At 39.6% G+C, this 17,418-nt stretch overlaps 1 protein-coding gene across 8 annotated transcripts in view; it reads left to right on the forward strand.

The window, feature by feature from the left end:
• The first annotated feature begins 2,348 nt into the window (after positions 1-2,348).
• Positions 2,349-17,418, forward strand: part of SYNCRIP (synaptotagmin binding cytoplasmic RNA interacting protein) — a 36,049-nt gene continuing 20,979 nt past the window's right edge. For 5 of the 8 annotated variants that reach the window (XM_020976278.2, XM_020976279.2, XM_020976280.2 and 2 more), the window contains exons 1-7: positions 3,223-3,307; positions 4,781-4,940; positions 5,575-5,693; positions 5,848-5,955; positions 8,748-8,861; positions 8,952-9,128; positions 17,204-17,339. In XM_020976278.2, coding sequence (XP_020831937.1) covers positions 4,793-4,940; positions 5,575-5,693; positions 5,848-5,955; positions 8,748-8,861; positions 8,952-9,128; positions 17,204-17,339 — 802 coding nt within the window. In that variant the 5' untranslated portion in view covers positions 3,223-3,307; positions 4,781-4,792. Of the gene's footprint in view, positions 2,432-3,072; positions 3,308-4,780; positions 4,941-5,574; positions 5,694-5,847; positions 5,956-8,747; positions 8,862-8,951; positions 9,129-17,203; positions 17,340-17,418 lie in introns of those variants that run through there. The other 3 variants (XM_020976283.2, XM_020976284.2, XM_078155249.1) reach the window with 3 other exon arrangements.

The raw sequence follows: 17,418 nt of genomic DNA on the forward strand, positions 1-17,418 counted from the left end.
ATCAGGCAGTCCCCTCCTTTCTCCATATCGTTTTGACTGAATTTTTCTTTCCGTTTATTGAGATGGACTTCAAAGACAAAACATTTTTAGCAAGAGAGTCTAACAAAATAAATATAAAGCTGCTTCTCTTTCTGAGGCTTGTGTATCTAGAGAATAGGAAGGGGGGGAGGAGAGAGAATGAGGATTTGGATAGTGCCAACTATATACCAAGAACTGTGCTAAATGCTTTATAAATATTATTTCATTTGAACTGATTTGATATCTAGCAGAAAATTAACTCAATTCCTTCCATTATTTAAACTACTGCTGTTCATTTTCAAAAATAGGATAAACCAGGATTTGACAACTGTTTCCCAAACCCAGTAAATTTCCTATATTGCTACTGTACTACATTTCTCAATTTATATTTCTTTCTCAAGAACTCTTAGGAAACAGTTTTATTATTTGCTTTGAAAACAGCCCTTAAGAGGTTAACTTTTGTTTTTTAAAGTATAATAGCTGCTCTAGTTTAATCCCACAGCGGGAGGCCAGTTGCTAAAAGTGTTAAAAAAAAAGTGTTAACATTTTTTGGGGCTCCTTACAGGAAGGTTCCCTAATAATGTGCCCCTGAGGAAGTTCAATTGGGTGTTTAGGTTGGACAAGTCTATAATGACCACTTCATTCACAGCTTCCAATAGCCTCTGAGAAAGAACAAACAGTATCTTCGTTGGGCCATATTTCCTCATTATGATCATTTCCATTATTTCCATCTTTCTTCCCTAGTAACCAGAAAAATCTAAAAGTAAAAAAATTTACTTGTAGTAAATGCAATATATTCAAAGTTGCAGTTACATTCAGCATTTGTTGCACTGATTGACATAGGATATTCCAGCCATTATTATACCCTAGAACTGAACTCTCATCAGATAGTCTCAGAAAAGAGATTATTTCTTTTAAGTCTATCCTGTTGTAGGTTACATGACCTTTAGATTGTGAATCAAAACCTATTCATGGTAACCTTTTTGGTGGGGTGGAGATAGGGTTGGAGAATGGAAGTTTGAGTTTTTTGAATTCGAGTTTTTTGAACCCTCAGTAAGGAATCCTCCTCCAAAGCACTATGGAAACTTCTCTAACTTAGTTTTAGAGTTGTTGCCTGGAGTGAGGCAACAAGGTTAAATGACTTGATCAGGATCACACAGAAATAAGGATTGAGTGAGGCTAGCTCTCTACTCATTAAGCTAAGGCTGCTCTTCTTGGGCTTCCTCAGTGGGATACCAAACATTGTTAGCTGCTGAGTTTTTGCTAATGGAAATTACTTTTTAAGTTTATTTTAGAGGAAACCCTGTATTCTACTCGTGGTGCCTAGAGCAAGCGAATATATGGTAAGATGTTAAACCACGTTGGCTAAGTATTCATGTACATGCTCAACAAACATTTAATATTTTGGTGCGACCATGTAAAAATATTTTTGGACTTACATAACTAAGGACCATTTTAACTGGAAGTATACCAAACTTTCTTTAAAAACTATGAACCCGATGGTGACTCACACACACAAAAAGGTTTTTCTGGGAAATCAACTCAATACATGTGTTGAAACCAGAAAACACTTTTAAAAAGCTGGATATTGCAATCAAAGGACAAGAATATCTTTTACTCGGGGTTAACTTTCTAGGGAGAACGTTCTTAACACGCCATTAAAATAAAGACATGCCTTTGTCTAGAGGTCTTTGTAGCCAGTAAAGGGTTATAAAGGAGGTGCCATTTCAACTGATGATAACTAGCAGCCAAAGTTTTCTGAAAAGTGGTTTTCTTCCAAGTTGCTCAGACCCTCGCAGGAATTCGCTTCGAGTTGTACAGACTGTATCCACGAGGACGATCTGGAGGGCTTCCAAAAGGGGCAGAAATCGAAACGATTGCACAACCCTTCGCCGCGGGGGGGTGGGGTGGGTGGGTTTCGCTTCCAAACCGGGCCTCTTTCTCCAAGGAGGGGCGGCCGGGAGAGTGAGCGAGCGGGCGCGGGGATTACCAGCTTGCAAGAGTCCGCATCCAGGACGACCTTCCCAGCCGGTCCCCCAGCCCCCGAAAGCAAAGGCAAGCTTCGTGCGCCGCCACCCCGGAGCCGCGGGGCTGGGCGCGCGTAGGCACCCCCAGGGCTACTGCCGTCACCCGCAGAGTATGTGTGTGTTTGGTGCGCGTCCCGATCGGCAGCGCTGAGCATGGGGCAGTTCCACCCCGAGTTGGGCTCCCGCGGTCCCGGCCCCGCCGCGTGTCTCCCATTCTCGCCGCCTCTTTCGCTTGTCCCCTCCCCCCCGCAGTCCCATTGTCTCCCTCGCCTCGCCCCGCCCCGGGGGACACGTGCGCCGGCAGCTTCCCGAGCAAGCCGAGGGAGAGCAAACGGGCGGCGGCGGCGGCAGCAGCGCTGGCGGTTGGGGCTCCGCGCTCACGGCCGGTGGGTGTTCTAGGGAAAGGACAGCATTCCGAGGGTGACCCCCGCCCTCCCTCTCCTCCCGCTGCTCCCAGACTCCGAGGAGGGGGGTGGTGCGTGGGTGAGAGACTAGTGCTGGTGGCATGTGTGCTGGAGTGGGGGTGGGGTAGGCAGATGTCTGTCTCCTGACAAAGGAGAACGAGTGGGACACGCCGACCCGGCCCGCCCCGCCCCGCCTAGCTGGAGGGTGGGGGGGAGAGGAGGAGGAGACGGGAGGGGAAGGGGCGGGCCTCTCATTCACTATCTGCCCCCTTCGTCGCCGTTGAGCGGAAGGGCGGGGTCTTGAGCTCCGCCCACCTCGTGGAAGGAGGGGGAGCAGAGGAAGGTGGCTGGGCGCGGGGCGGAGCTCGCGGGCGCGCGACCCGGCGTAGTCGTCGCCGTCTCACGTCAGCGCGGGAGAGAGAAAGAGAGGGGCAGAAAGCTGTCGGGGAAAAAGGGCTGGTGGGGGACAGGGAGGAAAGAAGGCGAAAGGGGGAGGTCATTTCACGGAGTCTGAGACCTCGGGTAGTAGTACTGATTGGGGAGGGTAGAGGAGAAGTCGACCGGGGGGAAAAAGGTAGAGGAGGGTGCTAGGAGAGGTGGGGGGGAAGAGGAAGAAGACGGGTTGTGTGTGTGAGAGGGAAAGCGGACGCGCGAGGGGGGGGTCACGCGGTGGCGCGCGCGCACCGGGAGCGCGCTCGGAGGCGAGTGGAACTGGATCGGGTTTGCTGCCAGCGGCGTGAGCTTCGGCCGCCATTTTACAACAGCTCCACTCGCGCCGGACACAGGGAGCAGCGAGCACGCGATTCCCGCAACCCGATCCCCTCGGACAGGCTTTACCCGCGGCAGCCCAACGGGGAGGTAACGACCAGGGGACCATGCCGGGTTGGGAGGGGGAGCATTGGGCTCCAAGGCGCGGCGACATTGTGGGGGGGGAGGGAAGGAAGGAGAGGGCGGCGCGGGGAGGGAGAAACCGGCTTTTCTGGAAAATGGATTCCAAGGGGGAGAGGAGCACGTTGGTTGCTGGTGCTGTCTGGGACTAGGCCTCGGCCCCTGGTACCGCCTCCGCTTCTTCCCCTCGCCCATGTGCTACCGCCGCCTGGGCTTTGTCTGCAGCGCCGGAGGGAGGAGGCGCCTGCCTCGGTGCTAGCTAGTGCCCGGTGCCCGTGCGGGCGGCGGCGGTGCCGGAGTTGGTTGCTGTCGTGGCTGGTGCTGTGGGTCTGGTCCGCGCGGGGGGAGGGGGCTGGTCTCCGCAGGCAGGCGCCAGGCTGGAATCGGTTCGGGTTCTAGGAGTAGGTCGCGGGGCAGGTTGGGGAGTAGGGCCGTCCGGGGAATTCCCTCACGCCGGCTCCTGCTCCACGACTCTGCCCCGTTGCGGGAGGGGGTTGCCCCAGAGCTGCAGAGTCATTGCACCGGTCGAGGGGGTGGGGGAGTTGTATAACGTGCTGTGGGTCACGTATTTGTGGGTCCGGAGCGTTGCGAGATTGAGAACGGGACGGGAGATAGTGCCGCCGCCGCCGCCCCGGGGAGAGCCATGTGTCACGGCGGAGATGGTGGTGCTTGGCGGAGGGGGGAGGGGAAGGCATGGGGAGGAGAGGGAGAGGCTGTGGCCTGGAGTCTTCTCCTGCAGCCGTGGGGGGTGGGGGGGCTGCGAGGTTGTTGCTACCTTGGGGGCTTTCTTCGTTGTTAGGGGTGCTGTTGGAGTCTTGGTGTGGTTTTGCCACTGTGGCCTTGGGCCTCGGTGTGGAGACGTTGGAGGAAGTTGTAGGACATTTGAAGGCGCGGAGCACGTGTTTCTAATGGGCTCCTGGCGGCCGTGGTGGTAGAGCCTCTCTGCTCCGGGTGAGGAGCTGAGGGGGTGGGGTGCGGTGCGGGCCTGGGGAGTTGGAGGGGGGCAGTTATTTGAGCGCTTTGTTCCTTTTGCGTGTTGTGGATTCAAAAAGCGGCAGGCGGGAAAAAGTGTGCAGTTTGGAGCTTTACTCTAGAGGTTGAAGACTTATCTCTCGGCTGCTTTATCTTTTGCCACTAATCCACACACCTCTTTTGCTGTGCGACTGAGCAGCGCAGCTGCAGGTGGCATGCCTACCAGTGTTTGTAACATAACTCTTTCCTAGTTAATGTGTTAGGTGAGTTCGGGGTGGTGCTCCGAGTAGAATAGTGATTTTTATTTTTCTGCCTTATGACTTGAGTCAGTTGTCAGGCACTAGTGTCTTTCACGGTAGGTGTTGTCTGGCTATTGTAATAAGTGATAGAGGACAGACTGGGACTCCATTATTGTCATCTTATGTCCTTTTTGAAGAATGTAGGTTAATTTTGCCTATTACATTTGAACAGATCTCTGGAAACATGGCTACTGAACATGTTAATGGGAATGGTACTGAAGAGCCCATGGATACTTCTTCTGCAGTTACCCATTCTGAGCATTTCCAGACATTGCTTGATGCTGGTTTACCACAGAAAGTTGCTGAAAAACTAGATGAAATTTACGTTGCAGGTAAGACACAACTTGCAAAATTATATTATGAAATTTGTCTATTGGACTTCTGGAATTAAACTAAAAGAGCAACTTTTTGTGGTTTCCAATTAGTATGGGGACTGCAGTTTTGATTTTATGACAGTTTTTCTATTTTTGAACTAGAAATTGGGCCTGAGGCTAAACGCTTAAAGAATGGAGGGGAGGGGATAGACCAGGTAGGCAGGCTGGCTAGGGGTCCAGTTGACCATGTATAAAACAATAGTAACCATTGTTAATGGTGGGAGCAGGTGATGGTTTTGGTGGTCTTTTCGATAGGTTTCTTGTTAAGTAATTTTGAGTAGCTTTAGATTTGCTTAATGTTTTTTTTTTTTTGGTGATGGCATTTGTTTTTCCCATAGCAATTGGAATTGAGTTGAGTTTCAATTGGAATATCTATTGTATAGATTGATTTTTAGTTTTTATAAGGCAGGATCAATAGTGTAGCAATATTGAGTGATTGAGACTAGACTTACCCATGAAGCCTGTTATTTTAATGAGATTGTTACTGGATAAAATTTTTATTAAAATAATTGAAATTTCTCCTTAAAATATTCTGGGAAAATATGCATTATAAGGTAATTTTACTAATTAGTAAACATTTTCTCTTCCCTAGGTTTAGTTGCACACAGTGATCTAGATGAAAGAGCTATTGAAGCTTTAAAAGAGTTTAATGAAGACGGTGCATTGGCAGTACTTCAACAGTTTAAAGACAGTGATCTTTCGCATGTTCAGGTAATGTTCACTATATATTACTGCTACCTTGTGACTGCTTGATAAAACATATGTTTGAATTCACTTGTGGAATTTTTATATTGAAGCAGAGGAATATAACAGTTGCTTTTGAACTTGACAGGAAGATTTAACAAAAATTTTTTTTTTTTTTCAGAACAAAAGTGCCTTTTTATGTGGAGTCATGAAGACATATAGGCAGAGAGAAAAACAGGGGACCAAAGTGGCCGATTCTAGCAAAGGACCAGATGAGGCAAAAATTAAGGTACATATGTGCCTTTAAATTTTTTCCATTGAAAATGAGTTGGGAAAGCTGATTTGAGAATTGTGAACTTTTTCTGTAAATGACTTAAAGTATGGTTTGAGAAAACTACTTTAGCCTTTCTGTGTATGGAATGTTTAATTTGAATGTCAAGAACAAATTTATAAGAAACATTTATGAATTATGCTTTTTATATTCTAATGCTTGGGTTGTAAATCACATACCTATTTCGATCCGGTCTTTTTTTGTACGACTTGGTAAGAATCTGTAATTTACAATTAATTTCTAGGGTACAACTGAGATTTCTCTAGTTGGTTATTTTAAACCAAATGAAGGAGGGGGACAGGACTAACTGCATAGACTGTAGGAAAGTATATGTGTGATCAGCATAAATCCTTTCCTTGATGCTCTTATGTCTCATTTTAAGCAGGTATTCAGGATCTCTCCCCCCCCAGTTTTTTACCAAGGCAGTGTTTAATGAAAATATTTGGAAGCACATACCCCTGCTGCCCCCAGGTCCCTCCACTTTCCCTATAGAGTGATCCATTATGTTCGAAATCAAGAACAGATTTAAAATCTGTTACATCACACATTTAAGAATTACTGATAGGAGCTGACAGAAATGGGAGGGGCAAAGGAATTAGGGCATGGAAGTAATAGGAGAGGTTAGATGTAGACTTGAGGGGAATGGATATAGGATATTGTTGGACATGGGAGAGGAGTTAGTTGATAACCAGACACCAAAGGAGATTTCTGAAATGTAGTCACATGAGAGACCTTGAAGTTTACTGAGTTTATAATACATATGTAGCAAATCTAGTTTTTAGAAAAGTCTTAATATACTTTTGTATTGATATGTTTATAAACTAGCAAACCATAACTTTCAACTGGATGATTTAATGTGATTCAAGCTATCAAAATGATTTTCTCTTTAAATTTTACAGGAAATTGTGATGTAACTAAACCCATATTTTTCTAATCAGTTGTACAGGGCCACATGAGAAATTTTTCTTTTAAATTTCATGCATAATTACAGTTTATAGCATCTTTGTGTTTCCTTCTTGGAGAAAAAGGAATGTGCCAGGTTTTATAGTCCATTGAACTCCTCTGAAGGAAAAGGAAATGGAGAATATGTTGTTTTGACATAGGATGAGATTAGAGTTAGAGCTCTTTCCCTTTTATCTTTTGAAAGCACCAATAAATAATAGTTTGATCCATAGAAATTGTTGTAAATAAAGTTTTAATATGTACTGATCAACAGTCTTTCCTGGAGGGAAATAAAAGCACCTTTGAATTACTTGATTTCAGTGGTAGTTTTGAATTATCAGATTTTTGAGACCCTCTTTCAGTATTATGAATTTTATGCAAGGCTGAACTTTGGATACAAGGAAGAACATGCATACAAAATAATTTGCCCTTTTATATGTGTCTCATTAAAGTCTTATGTTACTTTTAAAATTTTACTCAGCATATAACTTAGCTAATTGCAGTTATTTGAGCATCTTTAAATGTTTTCTATCAAGTGAAATAACACCGAAAACAATCCTCAGTATAAAGAGTAAAGCTAAAAATATAATTTATGGAAATAAACTTTTATTTTCTTAAGTTAAACTTAGAAAAATTGAATCATGAACTAAATATATTAGAACAAGTGTTATTTTTTAATTAAATCTTATGAATAAAGGTTAGTGAGTATATTTCTGTATGTTAAATTACACTAAAATTATTACATAGTATTATGAACTTAATTTTTAATTGAAGAAGAAAATGAATTTTTCATGTCTTCCCCTGATGTTTGCCTATTGCTTAGAGTAGCATTCTAGTATTTAACCTTTTTAGGATTGGAAATTTGATAAGTCTTAATGTAAATTTAACAGTTTATACTTGTCACAAGTAATACCTTAAATATATTTAAAGTGCACTTTCCAGAATACTATTTAGACCCAGTAGATAAATATCCTAGAAAGTGTTCAAAGTTGTTAAAAGTACTGTGAAAAAAAATTGGGTAAATTTATGTTAACTCAAGTTTTCTGTGGAGTGTATTTCAGTGCGCTTTAAAACTTGGACTAATGATAGATTTCTAAATTGTTTGAAAAGTATTGAGATTGCATCTTATGAAAATAAAGGAACTGCCAGTATGGTAGAGATATATACCCAGTAGTCATAATTGTTATTGTTTGGTACCATGAAGATTAAAGGGGATAGAGAGGTAAATTAATCTATCCTTTGCTTCTAGAAGGATGAAACTGATCCTAAACAGGTGGATGCTAGTATATTTTTTGACTTCTAGGCAAACAAAACAAAATATCCAGAATCAAAGACCTCTAAGATGTTAAAACTTGAGTATCTTATCTAAACAGTTTGCTTGATGTGCTAGTTGAAGTAAATAGAATCAATAGATAAAATCACATGTTTTTATTTTAGAGGTTCCAGATAGTGTTATGTGTGTAGTTTGGTGTGGTGGAATATTGGTTCTGGAGTCAGGTTTGAATCCTAGTTGGGCTACTTAATGCCTGTTTGGCAGATCATTTAATCTCTTCTGTTTCCTCATCTGCAAAATGATGGGTTGGGTGGACTAGATAGATGATCACTGAAGATCTCTTCCAGCTTTAAATATGTTATTCTATGAAATAAAGATTAAGTAATTAGAAAAGGTTTATAATGCTGCTTATAGTGATAGGGATCTAATTAGGATGTTACCAGGGGAAAACAAAATTTAAGCAAATTCAAAATTAAAAAAAAATTAGGTGTGGTTCTTTGGGCCAAAATGTATTAATGGAGTTGAATTTTTGAAGGCGCTCTTGGAAAGGACAAGCTATACACTTGATGTAACCACAGGACAGAGGAAGTATGGGGGACCCCCTCCAGATTCAGTATATTCGGGACAACAGCCTTCCGTTGGCACAGAGGTAAAGAGAAACATTTTGTATTTTAAGAGCCATAGAACTAATATTCATAAAGCACGTTTGTGAATCTTAACTGCGTATGTATGTTTATAGATATTTGTGGGAAAGATTCCAAGAGATCTATTTGAAGACGAACTTGTTCCATTATTTGAAAAAGCTGGACCTATTTGGGATCTGCGCTTAATGATGGATCCCCTGACTGGTCTAAATAGAGGATATGCTTTTGTAACTTTCTGTACAAAAGAAGCAGCTCAGGAGGCTGTTAAACTGGTAAGTTTTTCCCTACTACTTAAGGAGATATTTAATGATTTAAAAAATACTTTTAGCAAATTATGAGCGTAATCATACTTCATGAAGCTCTAGTTGGTATCCTTTTGTATTTGTTCTGTGTTCACAGGCTGTGTGGTATATACTAAAGTACTGGAATTTGAAATCAGGGCCAGGGTTCTAATTTTAGTTCTACTAACTTTTGTAACCTTGAGGAAGTTCTTAAACTTTCTAAGACTCAGTTTCCTCATTTAAAAAATAGAAGGCATTTGATTAGATGATTTATCTCTAGGGTCCTTTGAAACTCTAAAAGAGCAATGATTATAGCATTTCTTATCTCTGTATTTGAATGGGAGATATAAGATAATAAGGCAAAATTCCTGAGAGCCTGCATGTGACGTTTCACTTACAGTTTTAAAATTTAGAGCATTGTAAAGGCTTGAAGAATCAATTAAGAAATAACTTTATTAGATATGGTTCTGACAAGTTCTTTGCCATTGACCCTCACATGATCTGCCTCTGATCAAGTGACTTTTTTCTTTTTTTTTTTGGTGAGGCAGTTGGGGTTAAGTAACTTGCCCAGGGTCACACAGCTCCTGTCAAGTGCCTGGTCTGAGACCGGAGTTGAACTCAGATCCTCCTGACTCCAGGGCCGGTGCTCTATCCACTGCGCCGCCTAGCTGCCGCTGATCAGATGACTTTTGCAGCTGTAAGAGCTTGTTAAAAAATAGTTAAGCTAATAATCAATAACAAATTGATAAAAAAAAACACTAGATGATTTAGGTTAGGTAAACATGTCTGAAAGGGATGTTATTTGTTCCATTAGGTAACAGATCATCTTTATCTTTGGTAACAGTTGTGATGGTTGTTGACAGAACTTAGTTATGGCCAATGATGACAGAAAATAACATTAATCTTTGGCTTTGTTTTATTTGCTCTCATTTTGGGGTTTATATGAAGTACACTTAAAAGCACAAACCTGACTTCTTCCACTTACTATCATATTTTTCTACTTTATGGTTATGGTACCAGGTAATTTTAATATTTACACAGTAAAATATAATATAAAAGGTAAATTTGCCTTCCCTCCTCCACATTCAGAGACAAATATAAAGTAATTTTGTATTCTGTGCTGAGCCACCATTTTCTTCTATTTATGTGTAAGTGTTGAATATTTGAAAATTTTATGACAGTCATAAAATTGAGATACTTGATGTACACTGCATTTTTTAAGGAATATCTTTGTAGAAAAGATTTAACACTGGTGGTCCCTTTTTCTCTTTTTTGTATTTCTCTGCCCCTTCCCAAGTCACCATATTAAATGCTTTCAACTTTTGAGGCATTGGATATAGCTTTCTAGTGAGTCTTGCAGGGGCACTCTTTTTTGTTTGTTTTCCGGTGAGGCAATTGTGGTTAAGTGACTTGAGTCACACAGCTAGTGAGTGTTAGTGTGTCTGAGTCCGGATTTGAACTCGGGTCTCCTGAATCCAGGGCCAGTGATCTATCTACTGTACCACCTGGCTGCCCCCTTTCAGTAGCTCTCTTTCTTGATGTGTCTTTTGTTCTTTATTTGGTAATTCAGATAAAATCATAGAATTATTAGAGTTGAAAGAAACTGTAGAGACTATCTCACAGAATCACCCTTAATTAACAGATGAATTGCCTTTGTAGCATTAAATGCTTAAGTTTACTTTTAAGAGATTGGGTAATCCATAAATTAAATAGCTAGTGATTTTGTTACATAAAATTGTTTGGGAGTTTATCTAGAGAGTAATTACCAATCTGATTTTATTGACTTTTTAGTTTGTAAAATGTCTGGTTACTTAGCTGTGAATATTTTTATTTGTAGTCTGAAATATTTTGGAGAGATCAGATTAGTCATGCAAACTGATATTGGCAGGGTGTTACACACCTTGATACCAGAATATCCTAATGATGGGTTGTTACAAGTATAGTTTTTTGTGAGGCAGTTGGGGTTAAGTGACTTGCCCAAAGTCACACAGCTAGTGTTATGTGTGTGAGGCGGATTTGAACTCAGGTCCTTCTGACTGCAAGGCCTGAGCTCTATCCACTGCGCCACCTAGCTGCCCCGTTATGACTATAGTTAACAGAAGATTTTCAGAAATATTAAAACTGGTATCATGATTATGCATTCCAATACAGATACCTTCTGAAATGGTCTGTCTTTTAAGTAATTTGTTAAAATCTCTCAAACACTAATCATAGTATGTCAGTACCTAAGTAAGTGGATTTTTTGTGTGTGTGTCAGTACACAAGTAGATGTGATTGTGTGAACTTCTGTCTATGCAGACAGCAGCTCATCTGTAACTTGGAGAGTTGCATTTAGATTTAAAGAGGTTATGTGATTTGCCTGTAGTTTATACAGCTAGTAAGTATCAGAGACAGGATTTTGAACCCAGGTTTTCCTGACTACAAATTCAGCACTATCTCCCTTATTTACTCTTTTGATGTAATTAGTTTTAAACGTACCTATTGTAAGATTTTACCTATTTGTTGAAGATGTCCCTTTGATTAATCTCTAAGACCTAGTCTGGAAAATCTTTTTTAAGTCATACCTGCTGTTCATTTTGCGTGTTGTATTTATGCCTTGTATGTAAGATTGCTGCACAACCCTCAAAACTTGAAGTAGTAGTGTCAGGAGTAGCATCTTGCCTTGGAAAGAGTTCCTTAACTTTACTGAGTGGTTAGCACTATGGCATAAATGACTATGGGTAGCAATATATGCTTAGTAGGGATGGATTAAGAATCACTTCTGCTTCTGCATGGAATACATCCCTGGAGAGCATGTTGCAGCTGTTTGATCAGGACCATGGTGAGAGGAGGAATTAGTCTGGCAGAAAGTCTACTTTGCAGCATCAGTCAAAGGGGAGGGATCAGGCAAGACCTGTGGGGAAGGAAAAGTATTTAATCAGGTTGTAATAGACAAATACTTAAAAAGTCCCTTCTGTATCATTCTTCTGTCACTGTGTGGCTGGACAGTTTAGATAGATTTTTTTTTGTTCTGTGTACAGTAATATTCATTAGTAAGGATGGTGGAATTAACTGCTCATAAAAAATAAGTGTGCTAATTATCTTAGTTTATTACTCATAAGCCTGTTTCCTAGGCAACTTTTTTTTTTAATTTTTGTTTAAATTAAAATTTTTTTGCTTAGGACTAAAACCATATTGTGTAGTTTTGTCATTAATACAGGTTGGATTTGAGGGTTTGAGTTCTAGGTACATGCAGCCCTGCACATTTGCTGGGAGACTTACCTACTTTCCTTGGTTATTTATATGGTGTTTACCTTCTTGTGATGGGGGAAAAATAAGAAAATAATAGCAGCATATTTTATGTATCTGTAAATTTCTGTATTTTCAAGTGTTTTTAGGAAAAATTTCTCCAAGAAATACAATGGTTCATTTACGTATTGATTGATGCATGTAATAAGCCTTTTTTTCCCCCTGTTTATATATAGAGCCACAAATATAGAGGGAATTTTTATTACTAGTAGATGTTATTCAGCAGATATTTTGTTAAGACCTGGAGAAAATAAAAGTGTGATGATAAAGAAGGGTAGCTGTTGGATAGTCTTTAAGATTTGGGTGTTTGTGTTTTAACATAGGATATCACTCAAGTGACTTATTTTTTGGTAGTAGCATTTCAGTATACAAGGCATTATGCTAGGAGTTACCAGTAGTAGGAGAGAATCAAGTAGGCCCTTGACCTTAAGGACAATACAGGTCATAAACATGAAAGTTTGATAATAGTTAAGTGCAGCAGTGTAAGAGGTATCATAAGGCAGTACTCATTTAACTATGAAATGATAGGCAAGTGCTGTAGGAGCTCATAGGAGAGAAATTATTCTGGTCACCCTGGTTATAACTCCTGAGAGAATATTTTATTAAGTAGGCAGTGAAGAGAGGGAAAAAGTCTTACACAAACAACTTGTGGGCCAAGCATGATATGGATTAAATCCTACAGTGATTTCAAAGGCGATCCTTAAGGTCTGGCTAGTGTCCATCATTTTAAGCTGTATTTAACATGAAATTCCATAATAAAGAGTCATTTTCATGGATATTGTTGATACATAACTTGACCTATAAAGTTGAAGAACAGCTTATAACATTCTATGAGTTCGTATTTACTGAGTGCGAAGGCAGAGTCCAGAAGATGAAGAAATAAAAGACCCAACTTGGTTCCTACCCTCAGGGAATTTTATCTAGTTGTAATTATATATTTGTTTATACAGCTTGTTAATGTAAAAAAACAAACAAACCTGCTTTATAGTATGTGAAATTGGTAGGCTCTGGGAAGGTTAAATGAACACTTGACTACAGTTATGTAGCCATTGAGTGTCTAAAGTGAGGTTGGAACCCAGATCTCCTGATAGTTAAAGGGAAAAAAATGTCTACCCAAGAGAAAGTAACCATTAGTGGAAGAAATTGTGCCTAGTGAATGACTATAGAATCATAAAACAAGAATTGAAAGAGGGTCCTCAGAAGCCATCTAGTTCAAATCCATCATTTTACAGTTGAATAAATTGAGGTACAGTGAGTTAAGTTTAACACTTATCCATGGACACACTGTTAACAGGTATAATTTGAACCCATATCCTCTAATGTAAGAGCCAATGCTTTTTTTCTGTGTGCCACCATGTCAAGATCACAAATCTAGAGCTGGAGGAGTATCAGAGGCCCCTAGTCAAACTCTCTTTAACAGTAATTAGTAGCACTCACCTCTCTTGTCACAGTAGATCTAAAAATTCTTGTAAACCACTTGGAACATTTCTGATAATTGGGATCCTTTCCTAATTGTACTCCTCCCATCACTATGTGCTAATTCATCACATATATTTTTTGCAACAGCTACAACATACCATGAGTTCTGTTAAGTAAATGCTGAAGGAGCTAAAAGAACAGAAAGATCACATTAAGCTATGATGGTTGGGGCCATTTCATTTTAGCAGTGTGAGTTTAACCTGGTAATTATTTTGGAGAACCTTGAATTTTAAACTGAAGAGTTTGAACTTTAGATAATAGGTAGTTGTGAAAAATATTTTGTGAGGCATAAATGTCATGAAAATATGTATTTTTATAAAGTGTATTTTGACTTTTGTATTCAGGAAGCAATTGAATGGGAAGAGACTGTAGGCCAATAATTGCAGTTAAGAGGCATTGTAAGAGAAAGGATTCAGAAGAGGATGGTGACAGTGGTTCTGAAAAGGGACAATGTTAGAAGATAGTATAAAAGAATGTGCTGGAGTTGCTATAGTGGGTATGAGGAATGAAGAAGCAAAAAAGATCATATTTTGAGGTTGGGTGGCATTTGGGGGAACAGAACTGTAACTAGGAATATAGGTTAGCTGTAGTAATGTTTATGCCCAAAGTGGAGTTTTGTCCATTTTTGTTCTTGTTCATGTTAGAGGAGAATGGAGAGGTACAGATTAAGGCCTTGGAGGTGGCAGCTCTATCAGTTCTGGGCTTTGAGGGGTACTCATTAGCTAATAATGAATGCTCAAGCTAGAATGGTATTTCCAGGCTCTGCAGCAGATCCTTAACTGTCATTGTATCTAATTTTAACAATTTTTCAAAGGTTTGCATCAGTTTATTCTACATAGCTAGGCAGAGGATAGATTCTGAACCAGTTAATCATTAATTAACTAATCAGTTAATAATGCTTTGTGCTACACTCAGGCTAATTCACTAACTCCTATGGCTCTATCATATTTGGAATAGTCTCACCTTATTGATTACAGATAAAGGATGGATAAAATGTTTTCTATAGTAGACAGGAAAATAAGGTTCAACAAATGGATTTTTTTTCCTTTCATAAGTTTGTATGTTTTGAGTATTCTATCTAGAAACTTGTTTAACTTAGGTACTTACCTGTTTTATATACATTAGAGTATAAACTTTCCTGTTTGTGAATTATCTATAGTTTGTGGGTATTTATGTTCATTTTACCAGAAGGCTGAGAAAGTAAATGGGTTAGCACTCTACGTCACTGTTGCAGATAGAAAATTTATTGAGATTTTCTTAAGTCCAAAAGCTTAGATGACTTGATTATGATTTATTGATATGAAGCCCTAATATGTCCTGGATAATACTCCCTCTACAATATTGTCATAGCAGAGCCTTATTGATCCCACATAGGTTTAATAATAATCTTTTGTGACAGTGGTGTCAAGTGGTGTAAGAGTCAGGGGATCCAAATTTGTCTTGGCCTTGGATTTGGACTATGTGACTTTGGGCAAGTCTCTTTTGGCAACAGTTTTCTCACTGTGAAATGAGAAGATTGGAATAAGTGTTCATGATCTCTCAAGTTCCTGTCAGCTCTAGAATTTTATGAGTCTATGACCTAAATACTATTTATATAGAATTTTACTATCTTTGCTTTATTTGCTGTGAAATCATAGGGCCAATAGAGACCTTAAGTTATGTCATTCTTCAGCAATATGCAAGTCTAGTACATAAAGAAAACCCTAGAAACTTGTTGGCAATGCAGTTGGCTTCTCAAAGGTATATTGAGAACACAGATCTTACGTGACTATATATAAAAAATAGATTTGGGGGCACACAGATACAGTTAACTATGCCAAGTAAGGACAAGTTGCTGTTTAAAACGTTGCATAGGTCATGAATTTATGCTTAAAATTTAGAAATGGATTTAAAATCTGAGCAAAGGAAGCCTATAAATATGAAGTAGTACAGAATTTTTATTGGCATCAAAGTTTTTATTAGCATTACATCAATAAATTGCTTTGATGAGTTTGAAGCAAGGAAACAGAGACCTGTTGGTCCTTACTTTCTTTAGCTTTACCTGAACACAGGTAATAATGCTTTGGGAAGAGCTTGGTATGTAGTATGCAAGATGATTTAGTACTGCTTCTGATACAAAGAGGATGCTTTACCCTAGTTCTTCCACATGTAGTTATGTAATCTATAAGATTTCTCCCTCTTGTGCTTCCTCTGGAGCCTTAGTTTGTAGGTGTTAGCGATACATCATAGAATACTGAAATTGCTTCTCTTAGTGACCTTTAAGGGGCCAGCTTGGTGGTATGATACAGCACCAGGTCTGGAGTCAGGAAGACTCATTTTTCTGAGTTTAAATCTGGCCTCGGATATTATATCTGTGGGACCCTGGACAAGTCATTTAATCCTATTTACCTCAGTTTCCTTATCTGTAAAATGAGCTGGGGAAGGAAATGGCAAACCACTTTTCATATCTTTGCCAAGAAAACACCTAAGTGGAGTCATGAAGAGTGGGACACAACTGAAATGGCTCGACAACAATAGTGACCTTTAGTCTTTCAGTGTCTCTAAACTGTGGAGCTTGAACTCTGTATCTTGAGTTACTGGTATAGATTGATCATTATATTATAGCTGCTTTCTTTTTTTTTTGTCACTCTTTTATCACTGCCTTTGTAAAATTGAGGAAAGCATGAAATTCTGTTAGAGGGTGGAAAATAAATTTATGTTAGATGTGACATTCTGAAGTACAGAGAGAAAGAAGTGATTAGACCTAACTAGTTTGTTGCATTTTTTTTTTTGAGAGAAGTAATTCATCTCATCCTTCTACTTTTCTCTATTAACACTCCCTCCCATTGGTGTTTTACTGATCAAGGAAAGGAACATTGCTGAATAATAGACAGTAAACTGGTTACATTGCATGATGTTGGTGGGGAGGCTAGAGAGGTAGTGATTGCCAAATCCATTTTTATACAATGAATTGGGCTGTTTCAGCCAAATTTTGTACCTAATTTATTAGTTTTACAAGATAATTACACTACTTAACTGAATGAATTCATATAACTTGTGAATTGCTTTGTGTATATTCTGTAGGTATGTAAAAATTTCATAGCTATTTTGATATAAGCTTGAGGCCAGAGTCACACTTGTAACCTTACGTAGTTCCATATGCGTAGGGTGTTTATTGCTTTATTTGCATATTTTAATTGATAAGACTGTTATAGGTAGAAAATCTAGTGAATTGTACAGAATTTGTGATAAAGATTTAGTGTTAGATAAATGGTCTAAAGATGAGTGACTCTTAATGTAAAAAATTTATTTGTTTCCAGTATAATAATCATGAAATTCGCTCTGGAAAACACATTGGCGTTTGCATCTCAGTTGCAAATAATAGACTTTTTGTTGGGTCTATTCCCAAGAGTAAAACAAAGGAGCAGATTCTTGAAGAATTTAGCAAAGTAACAGGTAAGTTGAACATAGAGTGAGCCTGTGTATTATTGGAAGTTGGTTTTTTGAATGGGGATAAATTTTATGTTTTTAGGCA

The sequence above is a fragment of the Phascolarctos cinereus genome, unplaced genomic scaffold (assembly GCF_003287225.1).
Source record: "Phascolarctos cinereus isolate Bilbo 61053 unplaced genomic scaffold, phaCin_HiC Scaffold_5;HRSCAF=322, whole genome shotgun sequence".
Lineage (NCBI taxonomy): Eukaryota > Metazoa > Chordata > Mammalia > Diprotodontia > Phascolarctidae > Phascolarctos > Phascolarctos cinereus.